This window comes from Acanthochromis polyacanthus, chromosome 7 (assembly GCF_021347895.1).
Source record: "Acanthochromis polyacanthus isolate Apoly-LR-REF ecotype Palm Island chromosome 7, KAUST_Apoly_ChrSc, whole genome shotgun sequence".
Classification (NCBI taxonomy): domain Eukaryota; kingdom Metazoa; phylum Chordata; class Actinopteri; family Pomacentridae; genus Acanthochromis; species Acanthochromis polyacanthus.
In genome coordinates, this window is record NC_067119.1 from 13,220,156 (window position 1) to 13,236,879 (window position 16,724).

General features: G+C 38.8%; 2 protein-coding genes across 3 annotated transcripts; one reads left to right on the forward strand and one right to left on the reverse strand.

Annotated features, from left to right (window-relative positions):
* Positions 1-3,748: 3,748 nt before the first annotated feature.
* Positions 3,749-7,838, forward strand: LOC110952495 (major prion protein homolog). 2 transcript variants are annotated; one of them, XM_051950809.1, is made up of 3 exons: positions 3,749-3,887; positions 5,615-5,928; positions 5,974-7,838. In XM_051950809.1, exons 2-3 carry the CDS (start codon positions 5,622-5,624, stop codon positions 6,849-6,851), a joined length of 1,185 nt encoding a protein of 394 aa, XP_051806769.1. In that variant the 5' UTR covers positions 3,749-3,887; positions 5,615-5,621; the 3' UTR covers positions 6,852-7,838. The 2 variants fall into 2 exon arrangements, with proteins under 2 accessions (XP_051806769.1, XP_022051750.1); XM_022196058.2 differs by having other exon boundaries at positions 5,615-7,838.
* A 5,473-nt stretch (positions 7,839-13,311) lies between these two features.
* Positions 13,312-16,680, reverse strand: sprn2 (shadow of prion protein 2). Its single transcript, XM_022196061.2, has 2 exons — positions 16,430-16,680; positions 13,312-14,443 (listed from the first exon to the last, which is right to left on the reverse strand). The coding sequence occupies exon 2, from the start codon at positions 14,431-14,433 to the stop codon at positions 13,903-13,905; it is 531 nt and encodes a 176-aa protein (XP_022051753.1). The 5' UTR covers positions 14,434-14,443; positions 16,430-16,680; the 3' UTR covers positions 13,312-13,902.
* Between the last annotated feature and the right edge of the window lie 44 nt (positions 16,681-16,724).

Consider the following 16,724-nt stretch of genomic DNA (forward strand, 5'->3'; position numbering starts at 1 on the left):
GCATCTATACAATATATAATTCTTGCTATGCGTTTCTGTTTTTCTGAATCTTCACCATAAAATTAGGTTATAATTGTATGTATGTCAGATCATGCATGAGGGCAATTCATCACCATTTTAATAAAGATACCAGCATGTATACTTCTTTAAAGTCAAAGTCAAACTCAGCTTTATTGTCAATTCTGTCACATGTACAGGACACAGACAGGATTGAAATGCTGTTTCTCTCAGATCTTGGTGCAAACATGCAAGGCACAGTAGAAAAACAAAAAAAGACAAAGACACTAAGAAACAATGATGGCACAGGTTATAGTCCAAGTTGTTTGGAAGTGAAAAGGAGAGAGTTCAGCCTTCTGACAGTCTGGTGTATAAAGTAGTTGCACAGTCAGGTGGAGCTGGCCTGGAGGCTTTGGTATCTTTTCCCAGAAAGCAGCAGACTGAAGAGGGTGTGTGAGGGGTGGGTGGGATCAGTCACAATAATAGTGACTTTGCAATGCAGACAGGAGTTGTAGATGTCCAGGAGGTTGGGCAGAGTGGCACCAATGTTTGTCTCAGCTGTTCTCACTATGCGCTGCAGGGTTCTGCAGTTGACAGAAGTGCACCTCCCAAACCACAAGGCCATATAGCTGGGCAGGATGCTCTCTATGGTGCCGTGGTAGAAAGTCCTTATGATGTTATGGGGGACTTTCGCTGTCCTCAGCTTCCAGAGGAAGTAGAGGCGCTGCTTCCCTGGCTTGTGAAGCTATATAGTTGTTCCAGGAGGGTCCTCAGAGATGTGCACTCCAAGGAATTTGGTGCTGCACACTTGTTCCACTTCTCTGCTGTTGATGGTCCTTCCTGAAGTTGATGACAACATCCTTTTTTTTCCACAAATTTAAGGAAAGGTTGTTGTCTTTGCACCCATTGGACAGTTGGTTCATTTCATTTCCGCAGGTGGATTCACTTTTGCTGCTGATGAGGTGTAGTGGGCAATTACCCACTACAAAAACCCCCCCAAAAACTCTTGATGCAAACAAACCTAATCCACTCACGGCACTGTTTTCTTATTGTAATTATTCATATTTTTGTTAATATGAATCATGATTAATAAAGTCCAAATCAATTACTTTATAAATGTTGTGTCTATAGTTTCTGACCATGAAAAGGGGAAACGATAAGACTGCCTGAAAGTGGTGCAATTCAGAGCCTGACTGAGCTAAATTCCAGATCTACCGGATGTTTATCACATTATGAGCTGAGTGTTTCATTGCTGGGGTTAAATAAGGATTTGTACAAGAACTTTCCCAACACTATGGACACTGTGGAATCCCCCTTAAAAGCATCCACAAAACTGCTTATTCTTCCGGAGCTCTTTAAAATCCTTGTCTGACTTAACCACAAAAACATCACGGGGCCAAGAAGCAGCTTTGGTTATTTGTCTCCATTTGTCAGTAGAGTTTCGATTACACCCTATATTACAAATGAATGAAAGCGGCTTTAGTTTAAATAAGACAGCTGCAAACTGTGCTGAAATGCAACCTTTGGTTTTTGGTATTGTCAGGAAAATTCTTCAGTGGGGTCCTGACTTCTTCAAATTAATACTCGGAGTCGCCTCAAGTCAAAGCAAAGTTTTTCTTGCGCAAGGAATCACTTCAACAGAGCAAAGTCTGACTGAGTGACTGACAATAGTTGGAAATGGTTTAGCTTGAAGGCACACAAACAAGTTACATTGATGTTATCAGTGATGTTAGCCAGTTTCAACCGGCTGCTTAAAGGATCAGTTTGTTATATTTTCATTTACTGAGCACATTGGGTTATGAGTTCACAGTCACACAGTTATACAGTAGTTTGAATCATTAAGAACATTTAATCATTACCAGCATTCTAGGTATTTACTTTTCTGTGGATCACTACCTACATAAAAGGAAAATCTATAAGCCTAACTTTATTTAAGGTCAACCACAAAGTATTGCATACAGAATTTTTTTTGGTCTAAACAGAAAATAAATATTTTAAAACCTCTAGAAAGATCAGGCTAACATTTTTAAATTGTATACTAGTTTTAGAGAAGTTTAAAACCTCTGCTCATCAAAGAAATTAGTTGTTACTGTTTACACTGGCAACACCTTATTTTTGGTAACAGTGTGTTGAAATATAATATTTAATAAGGAACCTATAAATACATAACCTAAAAATATGAACTGAATTGTTTTGCCGCAGTATTCTGTATGTGTTTTAGACATTGTTGCCTTTTAGTGATGAAAAAAGAATTCAGATCTTTACAATAAGCTAGCAATAACACAATAAAAATATATAAGGAAATGATGTATAAAAATAGAAAGCTATTATTTATTGTTATGCGCTGCTCATATATACTCAACGAGGGGCTCAAAGTGTTACATATTGTCAGGACAAAATTACCTCAAGTATTTATACAGCACACTTGCTAGTAGCATTTTAATGCTGGATCTGATTTGTTACATTTTATTGGGTATTTTATTCTAGGACCTTGCATCATTTTATATATCCTAATCTGCAAAGAAACTAATTATGTTTTCAAATAAAGGAAGTTGACGTAAAAGTATGACATAGCTTTGTAAAATGTATATTTTATATGAGTAAAATGGAAGCAGTCAAGTAAATTTACCTCCCAGCTGAACATTACTTGAGCAGGCTAAATGCACTTATCCCTATGCTTCACTGAAGTTGTATACAGTACACAAAGGAGGTAAGTACACGGATGTGCAATATCACTTAAATGTCGAATGGGTTGAAGCTGTATCACTTTACACTAACAGCATTACTTTTGAGTAGAACAGTTGGGTATTTAGACTTATGTAAAATAGAAAATTAGCAACATTTATTAAAAAAAAATAGGACTTCACAGTAGGAGCTCAACACAGTAAAAGTCAGTGCATCTTTCACTACTGAGATTTTAAAAAATTATTTTAGTTTTTTTTATCCATTGGGCATTTTTTCATGTTCTTTTAAAATGTTTTCTTGCAGGTTTGTGCTGAAGAGCAAGCACATTTTTTTCCCCCTGGGTGCGGTCAATAGAGGTTGACATCATACAACATCCTTTGCACAGCCTGAGCTGACACAGAATCTCATATTTACATTGATAACTCAAGTCTGAAGCACTTCAATCTAGGTTTTCAGCTAGATTGAGCAAGCAATGCACTGTTTTTGGTGCAACATTTGAAGGAAACCATAGCAGCTATGGCTGGCCACTGCCCGGCGTTGAACAGTATCTCTTAATTAATGCTGCAACTGTGTTTGGAATGTTTTTTTGGTGATCTATGACTTCCTGTATCCTTTTTCCTCTTTGTAAAGCTTCACAATCAAACATTTTAGTTCCTCTATGTGGCGACATGATGCAGACATCCAACCTACAGGCCAAAACTGAGAAAGTTCTGGTGTTTACTGCTCATTTTCTAACCACATTCATGGAAGCAGAGTTACTCGAAGTGGCAACTGTAATCAGTTTTGTTGCAGCAAACATGGGTGTGGCATACTTACTTGCTGCATTCAATGTTTACTCTTGGCCTTGTATTTTCAATACAATCTTTCAAAAGTAGTTGTTTCTGGGTGTGCATGAGAGGAAACACTCCTCAGTTTGTTTAGAAATAATGCAATTTAGAGGTGCACGTGATGTGTGCTCACTTCTGCTGTGCACTTTTAATGATTTAAGTGTGTATGTTTTTCCATGCTGGGAAATGAGTCAAGGTAAGCCCCGCCCCCTCCCCTGTTTCCATGCGACCCACATTTCTCGTGCAGCATTACGTCGGATAGAGGCAGCTTCTAAACGGTACGAACGACTCCGAAGTTTTTAAACAGGTTCACGTGAGGATCGCTGACGGTAAATTGAAGCCTGAAGTGGTGGGGCAGATAAGCTGTCATCACTCAAGGTAAGGCTGCGTGTCATGTAGCTGCACCTTTACTGTTTGGATCCAGGAGATGATGATGCTTTTAACCTGACGCCGCCGTAGCTCATGTGTACAAGTGGACAGCTATCTGACAATCGCCATCTTTCTAACTGAATGAAAGGAGCAGTGGGAGCTGACAGGACACATCTGCTGTGCCATTGTTATTGTTGCACAGCATACTAATATCAGCGTGCATTTGTCCTAATTAGTTCTGCTTAATTCTGAGATGTTTTGATGGTGTTATCCGTAGGTGTGGCATCCCCACCATAAACAGATCTGTGTTGTTGTCAACTCTCAATGCCACACCTTTCATCAGCTTATTGACTGGTTTTGCTTTCAGAAGGAAAAGGCATCATTTTCACTTTCACAGTTTATTTAAAGTAAATAAAAGTAATTTTCTTGTTTAGCTGGACTAGGATAGATTTGGTCACTGTTAACAGTTATTTCTCGTTATTAATTAGTGCATTTACCAGAGAAAAGGAACAAAATATACCCATGACTTCTGTTCACCCTAATGATTTAGCATTTCATGAGATCTCAGATTGATCACCTGTCTGACTCACCCTTGTAAATGATGTTGTCGGTTTTGAATTTTTTTCAATTAGGAGCTTCATACATGTAAAAGCTGTAATGCTCTCAAGATATTACTGCACATTCATTGATGAATGAGCAGTTAAGAAGAGCGAGTTTATCAGCATTTAACTTGACTGGATCAGCACTGCTTTTGTTAGCTTTTCTGTGGAAACTGTTTTTTGTTGTTGTTTTTTCCCCTGTTGTTGTTGACAAAAAAAAATAAAACTGCAGCAGGCATTTATAACCTTAAGAGCTGCAGCAATCTGTTGCTTAGTCAATTAGCTGTGAGCTTAATTAGCATTTAATATATATATATATGTGTGTGTGTGTGTGTGTGTGTGTGTGTGTGTATAACAGTTATATTAGCTATTTACTTACCCAGTTAATGTCGTAGATGATTATTTTCTTGAGTAGTTTTAAAAGAAAAACTGTCTTAATTCTCAGATTGCAGCTTCTAAAATGTGAGTCTTATCTTTTTTGCTTCATCATAAATGTGGATATGTTTGGGTTGTGGACAAAACAAGAAATATGAAGACACCATTTTGAGCTTCTGGAAACACTGATCGATTTTTTCGTGTCAAGAAAATTATCAACACATTTATCATCAATGCAAATAATCATCAACTGTAGCTCTACTAAACCTAACATTTCACTATGAGCATGACTGCGAATTGCCTTTTTATTTCCCCTCAGTTTCAATATTGACATACGTACACATCACTCACTGTGTTGTTTAGTACAGGTGACACGAACATCCATATTTTTCACAGCCTAAAACGAAGGAAGAAACTAAAAAGGAAGAATAAATGGCAATTCAAAGTATTATGATGAATAGTTGTTTTTCAAGTGCCAAACAGTGTAATGGTTTGATAAAACTAGATATAGATGCAGTAACTAGGTTATAGATGCCTCCTTGGCTCTTTGATTTCATAATGGACAAAAGATAGCTGTTTAATACGGAAAACAATCATTTGACAATGTAAAAAAATTATTACCATAATATTTCTAATTCTAGTAGTGAAAATAGTTGAAGCCTTATTAATGTATTACAGCAGATACAAATTTATATCGCTCATATTTTCCTCAAAATTTTCTCTGTCTTATTTTTCCTTTTCTCTCCATGACTTTCCCTACAGGGAGAAGATGAAGCTCAATCCACTATCTGTGCTTTATCTGTCACTGCTTTTGCTTAATACTGATTTATCACTGGCCAAGAGAGGAGGAGGAGGCGGCTTTGGGAAAGGCTGGGGCTCCAAAAAGACCTCCACAACCTACCGCGGCAGCAGCCACACCAATACAGGCAAAACTAACCAAGGATCCAGCTCTCAAGGTGGATACCCAAGACAACCTGGACATACTGGTCAAGGCAATTACCCCAGGCAGCCGGGTGCAGGAGGTTACCCTCAGCAGCACCCAGGTTCCCCATATGGTGGAGGTTATGGTGGGCAAGGTGGTTATGGAGGTTATGGTGGACAAGGCGGTTATGGTGGACAAGGTGGTTATGGAGGTGGTTATATCAATAGGAACCCAAACAACAAAATTCTGAGCCCTCAGTATGGTGGCAGTTTTGGTTATGGGGGTTATAGCGCTGGATATGGCTCTCCCTTCTCCCAACATGTAAAGTCGATGGGCTTTGGTCCCTCTGATAAGTCCAGAGGGTTTGGACGCACTGCAGTAATGGCAGCAGCTGGAGGGGCTGTGGCAGGAATGGCTGTGGGCTACGGGATAGGGAAGTTCCCCCGTCCTCACTTCCCCCTCCGCAACCGGCAGGAGGAACATTACTACAACCACTACATGTACCGGAAGTATGGCACCCGGTCTACTGATACTAATGACTACAGCAGAGACTATAAATACGATCCACCTCCTCAGACCTATGATCAACACATGGACAACTGTATGAAGAGAACCGACCTTTTGCGTGGAGAGAGTCAAAAGCCGAAGAGCAAGCCAGCTGTCACTACCATGACTAAAACTACTGCGACCACTGTTATCACTGCAGCTTCAGATACTAAAAGCAACATAACAGAGACCAACAGCAGTGCTGCAGGAAACACCCTGAGCTCTGCACCTTCAACTCCTTCCCCTCGAAATCAGCCTGAAGTCGGTCCTGTGGCACCGGCTTCACCGGCTCTCAGCAGTGCTGAAGATGATGACACAGTCAGCATTGTGGAGATCGGCTACCCAGCGCTGATTGAGCAGCTGAAGGCCAGGAAATGCTTGGAGCTGTACATGGTTGACTCTGAAAGGTACTTGAAGAGACAGACTGGAGGGGTACAAGGACTGGAGATGGGCTTGCGGGGGCTTTTAGCTGTGGTCACTAGTACAGTATTGATGCTGCTCAATAGCAACATGCTAATGCTCCTGCACTAAGGCCTTCATACAGTGGGGAATGATGGAGAATGTGTTAAAAGTAAGTTGATGGTAAATAATTAGTAATGAAGGAACCTCTTACCTCTTTATCATTTGGGAACTTCTACTTTATTGTTTTTATGCTTTTTAAAGACACTGATTCATCATGCACATGTGTGATTGTCAAGCCACAGCTGGCAGACATAATGGATTGTAATGTAATTATTAGAGGAAAGGAAAAAGAAAGGGTCCATTAACTGTGCACTAATACTCAAAGTTTTGCTACGGCTTTAAAATCTGGTCCATTAAAGTCTATTTACATTTACACATTCTGTAGCCATAGCTTTAGAAATTCAGAGTGGCACTGCCAGTAACTCATTTTCTCGTGTGTAATGTCCCGTTTGTTTCAGATTTTTTTTTAAATTGTTTATTTTTTTTATTGAAGGAGCTGACGAGGTCTTTGTCTTTTTTTACTTTAGTGGAAAAAGCATTTAAGAGGGTTGGCCTGCACCTGTGGGACTGCCACAGGCTCGGCCAAAGACGATCTGTGTAAATAAACTACTTTAAGATAATGCAGGTATGCTTTAAGTGTGATCTAACTGCATTATCTGCAAAGAGGGTACAAAGAGTTGGAAAACACCAAGTAGCCATCTGAAATGATCAATTAATATCTGGCTTTTACCTGTCTAGTAATAACTTTGTCTACTAATATCACTATCAATGGTTCAGGCTTTCGTCAGAGATTTTACACTATAAGCATGACTGAGTATTTGTAATGGAATTATATCTACTTCCATCTTGACAGCTTAATACATATGTGGACTTTTAAAATATGTGGTGCATTGGAAAACTCAAACCAAAAGAAAAGGATTTTCTTTTTCTAAAACATTATGACATTTGTCTGACATTTTTGTAAGTGTTCCGCCTTTGCTGTGTCGAGTAGGTTGTTTATTTTCTGATATGTTCTTTCTTTTTTTTAAAAAATATACTTGCCTCCTTGTTTCCTTCTATCCAGTGTTTTGCCTTTCCCTCCACTTTTGTGATTTCAGAAGTGCTCTTAAAGTGTAACATCCTGCATGTGCCTGTTCTGATCTCAAAACCCTACTGAATGTTATCTTGTATTATCAGCTGTGTTTATGGTATCAAGATATGTGCAGTACAGTACATACATTTGTACAAGAATGTTGCTAGTCATTGAAGCAGATGACTGGAAAAAAGCAAATTAAAAGTACTCTTTGGAGTTTTTATTACACACAAACATGACTATCATGTCCTAAATCATTTGATGTTGGACAGAAAAACTCCACAGTGTACCTTTAATAAGTCGCTGTACGTAGTCTGTGTTATTTCGTGTCTGGCTTTGAATGTATTTGAAATCCACATGTATCAATAATTCTCTATCCTGAAAACTATATATATCCTAAATACAACCCATAAGAGCATTTTAAAAAATTAGCCCGTGCACTTACAGCAGGAAATTTAGATATTTTAAGACTCTGCTGCTTGGATGTTGTAAATAAGACAGGTTCGTTTTAGGGAAACATTTAAAGGTCATCAGTATTAACCCTTAAAAGGCCATGTTATTTTATATATATTTGCATGTACAGTCATATTTCTGTAGAAGTACATATACTAAAACATACTGTATACTAAAACCACCTAATCCATAAAAATATCGATCAAGTCTTGCGAGGTCGCATTGTCGTAGACGTTTGCCATTGTGAATTTCGGCCATGTTATTACGGTACACGGCCCCGATAAAAGCTTCGTAATTGTGGCTTCGTTATAACGGCTCATACGGCTTTATCGTTTGAAATAAGCAAATTTGGGGCCAATGTTTATATCTTACCATTGGTCGAGTTAAACATACGGGTGTGTGCATATTTTATCTTAATTTGCAATCATAAACAAGTCACGTGTTGAGCCGAGAATGTTCGGTTTCGGCTGTGTGTACAAGTAAGCGGGAACCGAGTATACTTGGTTCCGGCTTTTTAAGGGTTAAAACAAACAAGACGACATGGTCATCAATATCCCCCGCCACATGTGATGTCTATGAGTCTATATCCAAAATAGTGATTAAGGGCCATAACTCTGTTAAATATTATCGCACAGGTCTCATTTTCGAACTTGATCAAGGTGTCCATGGTGTGAAGCTACACACTAAATTTCATAATCCTAGCTGTAATAGTTTACGAGAAAAGCTGTCCCCTTCATGTCGGACGCATGGACACACGGAAGCACGGACGGACGGAGGCCAAACCTACACACGTGGACAAAATTGTTGGTACCCCTCAGTTAAAGAAGGAAAAACCCACAATTCTCACTGAAATCACTTAAAACTCACAAAAGTAACAATAAATAAAAATTTATTGAAAATTAAATAATCAAAAACAGCCATTACTTTTGAATTGTCGATTAACATAATTATTTAAAAAAACAAACTAATGAAATAGGGCTGGACAAAAATGATGGTACCCATAACTTAATATTTTGTTGCACAACCTTTTGAGGCAATCACTGCAATTAAACGATTTCTGTATTTGTCAATGAGCGTTCTGCAGCTGTCAACAGGTATTTTGGCCCACTCCTCATGAGCAAACAGCTCCAGTTGTCTCAGGTTTGATGGGTGTCTTCTCCAAATGGCATGTTTCAGCTCCTTCCACATATGTTCAATGGGATTCAGATCTGGGCTCATAGAAGGCCACTTTAGAATAGTCCAACGCTTTTCTCTCAGCCATTCTTGGGTGTTTTTGGCTGTGTGTTTTGGATGGTTGTCCTGTTGGAAGACCCATGACCTGCGACTGAGACCAAGCTTTCTGACACTAGGCAGCACATTTCTCTGCAGAATGCCTTGATAGTCTTCAGATTTCATCGTACCTTGCACACTTTCAAGACACCCTGTGCCAGATGCAGCAAAGCAGCCCCAAAACATTACTGAGCCTCCTCCATGTTTCACCGTAGGGACAGTGTTCTTTTCTTCGTATGCTTGGTTTTTGAGTCTATGAACATAGAGTTGATGTGCCTTACCAAAAAGCTCTAGTTTGGTCTCATCTGTCCAAAGGACATTCTCCCAGAAGCTTTGTGGCTTGTCAACATGCATTTTTGCAAATTCCAGTCTGGCTTTTTTATGAGTTTTTTTCAGCAGTGGTGTCCTCCTTGGTCGTCTCCCATGAAGTCCACTTTGGCTCAAACAACGACGAATGGTGCGATCTGACACTGATGTACCTTGGCCTTGGAGTTCACCTTTAATTTCTTTGGAGGTTGCTCTGGGCTCTTTGGATACAATTCCAACGATCCGTCTCTTCAATTTGTCATCAATTTTCCTCTTGCGGCCACGTCCAGGGAGGTTGGCTACTGTCCCGTGGGTCTTGAACTTCTGAATAATATGAGCCACTGTTGTCACAGGAACTTCAAGCTGTTTAGAGATGGTCTTATAGCCTTTACCTTTAAGATGTTTGTCTATCATTTTTTTTCGGATGTCCTGGGACAATTCTCTCCTTCGCTTTCTGTTGTCCATGTTCAGTGTGGTACACACCTTTTCACCAAATAGCAGGGTGACTACTTGTCTCCCTTTAACTAGGCAGACTGACTGATTATGAGTTTGGAAACACCTGTGATGTCAATTAAATGACACACCTGAGTTAATCATGTCACTCTGGTCAAATAGTTTTCAATCTTTTATAGAGGTACCATCATTTTTGTCCACGCCTGTTTCATTAGTTTGTTTTTTTAAATAATTATGTTAATCAACAATTCAAAAGTAATGGCTGTTTTTGATTATTTAATTTTCAATAAATTTTTATTTATTGTTACTTTTGTGAGCTTCAAGTGATTTCAGTGAGAATTGTGGGTTTTTCCTTCTTTAACTGAGGGGTACCAACAATTTTGTCCACGTGTGTATATCCCCCTTTTCCACTTCGTGGAGGCGGGGGATAATAAATATGTGGGTAAGGTTGTGGAATGGTCATGGGTAAAGGTAACATTGATGTTGATTAAAAATGGGAAATGATCTGTGATCTCTTGTCCTAAAGGCCAATGTTTTCTTAACCCACCCATCCACCCTGACCACCTCCCTATGCAAAAGATCAGAATTACTGTGGCCACTAGAGGGCACAATCCCAGTAAAATGTAACTATGGATCACTAAAAGCTGTTTGCACCTATGCTGTTGTTTCCTATGCTGGGACATATTATGTACCAACCTGCTGAATGTTCTGCTGAATACAGAGGGTTTACTTGCACTTTCTGCTTGTCAAATAAACTTTTGCTAACTTGAATTTGTGGATGTTTGTTCTTATTACTTTTAGAGCTGGTTGGTGAAATGTTGACTTAAAATGAGTGTTACAGGACGCTTTGATTGCACATTTATAACCATGAAGGAAGTGGCAATGGTTAGGGTAAACATGTTATGGTGGACTAACCTCAAATTATTATCAAATATTTATTGTGATCAAACTAATGCGCCGCATCAGCAAAAAAACCCAAAAAACACCCATATCAATCTAAATACATAAATTTGTAAGTGTATGTGTATGGATCTGTTAGTTATATGTGGTTTTGTTGAGCTATCTTAATGTAATGGTAATTAACAGACTTATTGATGTGCAGTTTAAAGCTATTGATTTCTACTCATGTGGTGTAAGACAGTATGATAATGATGGAAAATGTATATCACCAAAATGTTTAGAAAAAAAGCACAATCCAAAATCTCCATTACAAATATAAGTCACACGTATAAGTACAAAAGCAGCTAAGTATAGCTAAAACTATCAGCAGAAAAAGGAGGCCTCCTCATTCTTGACATATGCATATTACCAGGTGGTGATATGTCACAGCCCATTTGCCTGCCCTGCTTGCTGCTGTGTTTGCTTTCTGCAGGACCTGACAGGGAACATAACGGCGGCATTGGATACACCTGGCTCCGGTGTCCTTCATGCATACATAAGACTGGAGCAGCAGCCAGTTAGAAGAGTTCTTCTCCCCGTACATTTCCTTTGGTTGGAGCCTTTGTTGTTTTGTGTTACAACACTACATCCATACAGTAGGAAGTGAACTGCCTTTTGCAGATGTCTCCCACTCACTTATTTACATTATTTTTGTCGTAAATACATTTTTCTGCCATGTGGTATACCTATGTGTCTCCTATTTTTGCCGCATGCTGGAAGAAATACAAAGATCCTGAAGTAAAAGTACTATCACCCTATTGAGAAAATACTCCTCTACAAGCAAAAGTCCTTAACAAAAGCACTAACATCACACTAAGAAAACACTCCAGGACAGTAAAAGTACTGAATTCAGAAATTGTAACATGTGTTTTACTATTATATATAGATCTTTTAAATCCTGCTGTGTTTGTTGCATTTCAGTGCTGTAGATGAAGTTTTAGCTACTTTTAACGACGCCATATATTGTTGTATATTTACAGATAGCTTCATAAACAGCCCAGTTTTCAGCTTTCTGGCAATGCAAAAATGTTCTGCAAAACCAAGGGGTGATTCAAAAATCACAAAAGACAGACAAAGAAAAGTTTGAAGATAGTCTTTGCTGGACAGGAAGGCTGTGAAAAATAACACTCTGAAAAGTAACAAGCAAGTAAAGCTAGTTGAGTAAAAAGTACAATGTTTGCCTCTTGCAGTAGAATTATGAAAGTTGCACAAAATGGAGAAACTCAAGTAAAGCACAAGTATCTTAAGTTTGTATGTAAGCACAGTACCTGATTAAAAATACTTAGATTGCACCATCGCCAGGTTGTGACAAATGGTGGTTCGTCTAAATGCTATGCAGCAGGTGTTTGGCTACAACTGCTACCTCTTACGATGAACGCGTTGTTGTTTTTGTAGGTCTGGGAAGTTACAGTCGCATCAGTATCCACAGTTCTGTCTCTCACTGCATTAGTGAGGGCAATGTTTGTAAATTATAAATGAAGTGTGCATGTATGGATCACTGCACTGAAGGGCCTCTTGGGCGCAGAGAATGAATCCTAATGACTCGTCTGACCAGTTTGTGGTTTTCAAAAATTCCAGAAAGATGAGCAGTACATTTTGTGGGACATTCGTGTTCCACTCAGGGTAAATCCCAAAAAAATGCACCTATTAATTTACATATATTCAAATACTTCTGATTCTGTTATAGTTTGACTTTAATGTTAAGAAGCAACCGATAGGAAGCTAAAAACATAAATAAATTAAGATGCTGTCAAAGCATATTTTAGGATGCTAATGTTCACATTTAGCTTTGGCAGGGTCTCTGTCAGATTAAAGGTTTAACTCCAGCTCACAACAGTGTGCTGATTAGTGACCATTAGATCCAGCAGAAAGTTCTAGAACAAATAAGACAGTGGAGCTTGTGTTGTTTTGGATACTGGTGCTCATAATTATTACAGCTTTCTTGAAACTCTGTATACACTTTTGAGTATCAAAACTTAGCTTCTTGGTTTTTGCTCTGTGTATTATAGGGGGAAAAAATCAACACAAATGTTTTTCGGCTGTGGCATTTATTTATTTATTTATATAACAATATTAAACATGGAAACTCCTTTGTCTGTTTCTCCATAAAAAAACTACAAAATAGCATAAAATGTGTATTTTACTTTATAAAGCTGTCTGTTCACAAGCAGTATACTTGAAAAATAAACTTCTGAATATGAAGAACATAAATCACAAGGGAAAAAAAGTCTAACTGATCTAGATAGTTGATGAAATATACTGAAAAATGGCATTAATAAATCAAGTGCTCAGCTGCTCTTAAACTCTGGTTATGACATTGTTTCTTGACTACACTTGATTAAACATCTAATTTATTCTTGACCAGATTTATCCTGAAGAATTATTCATAACATACTGAATCAGATTCATGTTTAGCAGGACATCTGCAGACAGGGTCCCACTGATATGTTAAATTCATCTTCTTGTCCTCACGGAGGGTCACTGAAGCGTTGGAAAAACCAATTAGCTGCAACTAATTTTCATTCTTCAGAGGTCTAGCTGTCTTTACGGGCAGATCACGGGTTATTTTTGGACAGGGGTGGGTTGGTTCTGTGTCTATTTTTGAGGATCTCAGCTCCTTGTCCGGCTCTACATGACTGCCACCCAGTGGCCCAGCAGCAGGGACACGAGGGAGCCAATGACAACGATGATGCTGTTGTAGATGGGCCCACTGGATGCTCCAGTGTAGTAGCCCATATCTCCAGAGCCCTCTGGTTCAGACCTGTAGCTGCTGCCTCCACCTCCATAGTGTGGGTAGCCATATCCCCCTCCATACCCTCCATACCCTCCTCCATATCCTCCAAATCCTCCACCATATCCTCCATATCCTCCGTATCCTCCACCATACCCATACCCAGGGCGGCTCAGGGCAGACCCCAGCATAGCTCCACCTATTGCCCCAGCAGCAGCTGCCCCGGCTACCTTCCCTGCACTGGCCCCACCGGTCTGGACAGGTGCTGGTCTGTAGGCCTGACCGCTGTAGCCCCGGTTGTAGCCTCCGCCTCGCATTCCTCGGCCAAAGCCACCACCTCCACGACGGGCCTCAGAGCTGGGTAATAGTGTGGCCAGGAGAAGCAAACACAGAGCCACTGCAACAGGAAGTTTCTGCAGGCCTAACATGGTTTTTGACCTGTAGAAATAAAATTAAGGAAACATTAGGATTCAATTTGTTACTGCACTAGAAACAGATGCATCTGTTGTGTGGATCTGTCATTAATTATAGTTGGATACTTGCATCTCTTGAGAAATAAGTACATGAATACATTTTATCTTTAAATGTTAGCAAACTTTCCAAAGTAAATTAGGTTGCATTTCAGTAATATTAATGTAATATACTTAAAGTATATAAGGAAAAAGTATTCAGTGGCTGCATTACTAATTCAAACACTGGTGAATGACTTAATCTGTAATGTTGCTACATATTTTAGAAGTTAATCATGTATTTTGTAAGCAAAGTCTTGATTTCTAACATAGTTAGTAATTACAGCTGTCAAATGAACGAGTACAATACTTTCTGGCATAAGATGACAATCCTCAGGTAAAGTACAAATATTTCAAAGATGAACACCAAGTTAAATTCCACCACTGGCTCCTGAAAGCACACAATGCTCCCACACAACATAAACAGACTGAAGAGATGTTCTCAGTGCAGCTTTACTTCTGCGGTTGGTATTTTTGCGTCACAGATGAATTAAGAGCAGTACAGATCACGGCTCTTAATCCAGCTTTGAGAATCTCATTTTACACAAGCAGCGCAGCAGAATTTAACGCTGCAGCTGACGAGGGATCAGATAGCTTTCACAATCTCTAATTAGTGTCTGCTTGAGGCAGCCTGGTCCTAGATCTGTGAAGGATGCCTGCCTAATTGATAGTCATTTGTTTGGAGTAAATTACATAATAATGTTGTAAAAATTAAATGAAGATGAATGGAAATGGGAGAGATGACTTTAGCGAGTGACTTTAATAAATCCATGACCCACAATGTGTGCACTATTAATTGTATAGGTAGGATGCAATAGGTAAGTATACTACATAATATATAGATATAAAGTTGCATATCTATGTGTATATTAGATAATATAAACACTAAGCAATGCTGCAATTATATAAATTATAAAAATCCTGTTATTGCAACTCCCACACTCAAATTTATACATGCAGTAATTATAGTGATCCAAGTATTTTTTAGAAAAGCAACCTGTGTTGATTATGCGAGTAGTAAATACTATTATAAAAAACACTATGGAATAAATGCATATTGTTAAAGTTAAATACTGCAAATTCGTGCCAGGTATTGTCATTCATCATAATAGGTAGTGATAACAATATTTATCAGGTGAATATTATGCAATTTTGATGATGAGTTTGCAACAAAACTGTGAGAAAAATCAATGCATTATCTCATAAACTGCCCTGTTTTTCTGATATCCACAAAATGTTAGCAGTGAAATAGAACAATAATATTTACATTAACTCAAGATCAGTTTTCAGGTACTTCTGTGGTTTTATTTTATGCTCTTCTGTGCATCTATTCTGTTAAATTCCAAATGGAAATATTGTTACTTTTCAGGTTGAGGATTCACGTACAGCACATTATAAGACTATGATTGCAATGTAACACTTTTACTTTTAGGTGCGTTTCTGCTTGGATTAACTTTTAAATGCAGAACTTTAACTGGCAATAGAGTATCTTTACAATGTGGTTTAAGAAAAGTACGACCGGTGAGCCACATGACACAATTTTCTGTGCCGTCAACAAACCGTCTACAGTCCTAATCTGTGCCCTCTTAGAAGATGACTTGAGCTATAATTACACCAGGTCACTTGCTGGGAGAATAATCCAGTGACTCCCAGATTACAGCAATGCCGTCACAAAGATAAAACAAATCATTATGCGTAGTAGGCTACTAACTGGGCTTTCTAGACATGTGCCTTAAATTTGTGCCAATAATGTGAGGCTTCAAACAATGCGGGAAACTCACATAACTAAGGGAAAAATTAACATTTCTACAACTCATTAAATTTCCAAGACAAATTTTCACGCCTTCTTATATTAAGTAACATTTAGATCTAAAAAGAAATTTTAAAAAGTTTTTCAGAGAGTAAACATTCTAACCTGTTGAGTATCTGCTGGTGATGGAAACACGGCCGTTTAGGTGATGCTCCTCTTCTGACAGTTGAAACCACAATATGTGTTTGCAGCTCAAACTCCTCTGACCGACTGTGAGAAGGTATGTTTCAGGGGCAGTCAGTTATCCTCCAGACAATCTCAATCAGGTGGAGTGGATCACTGCGTCTCTCAAATGCTGATTGGCTGAGCGTACGGTAAGCTGCTGTACTACCGACATCACACCTGTGGGTCAACATTCGTCTTTCTAATTGTGTCTGAATTATTTTAGCGCCCACTGGGT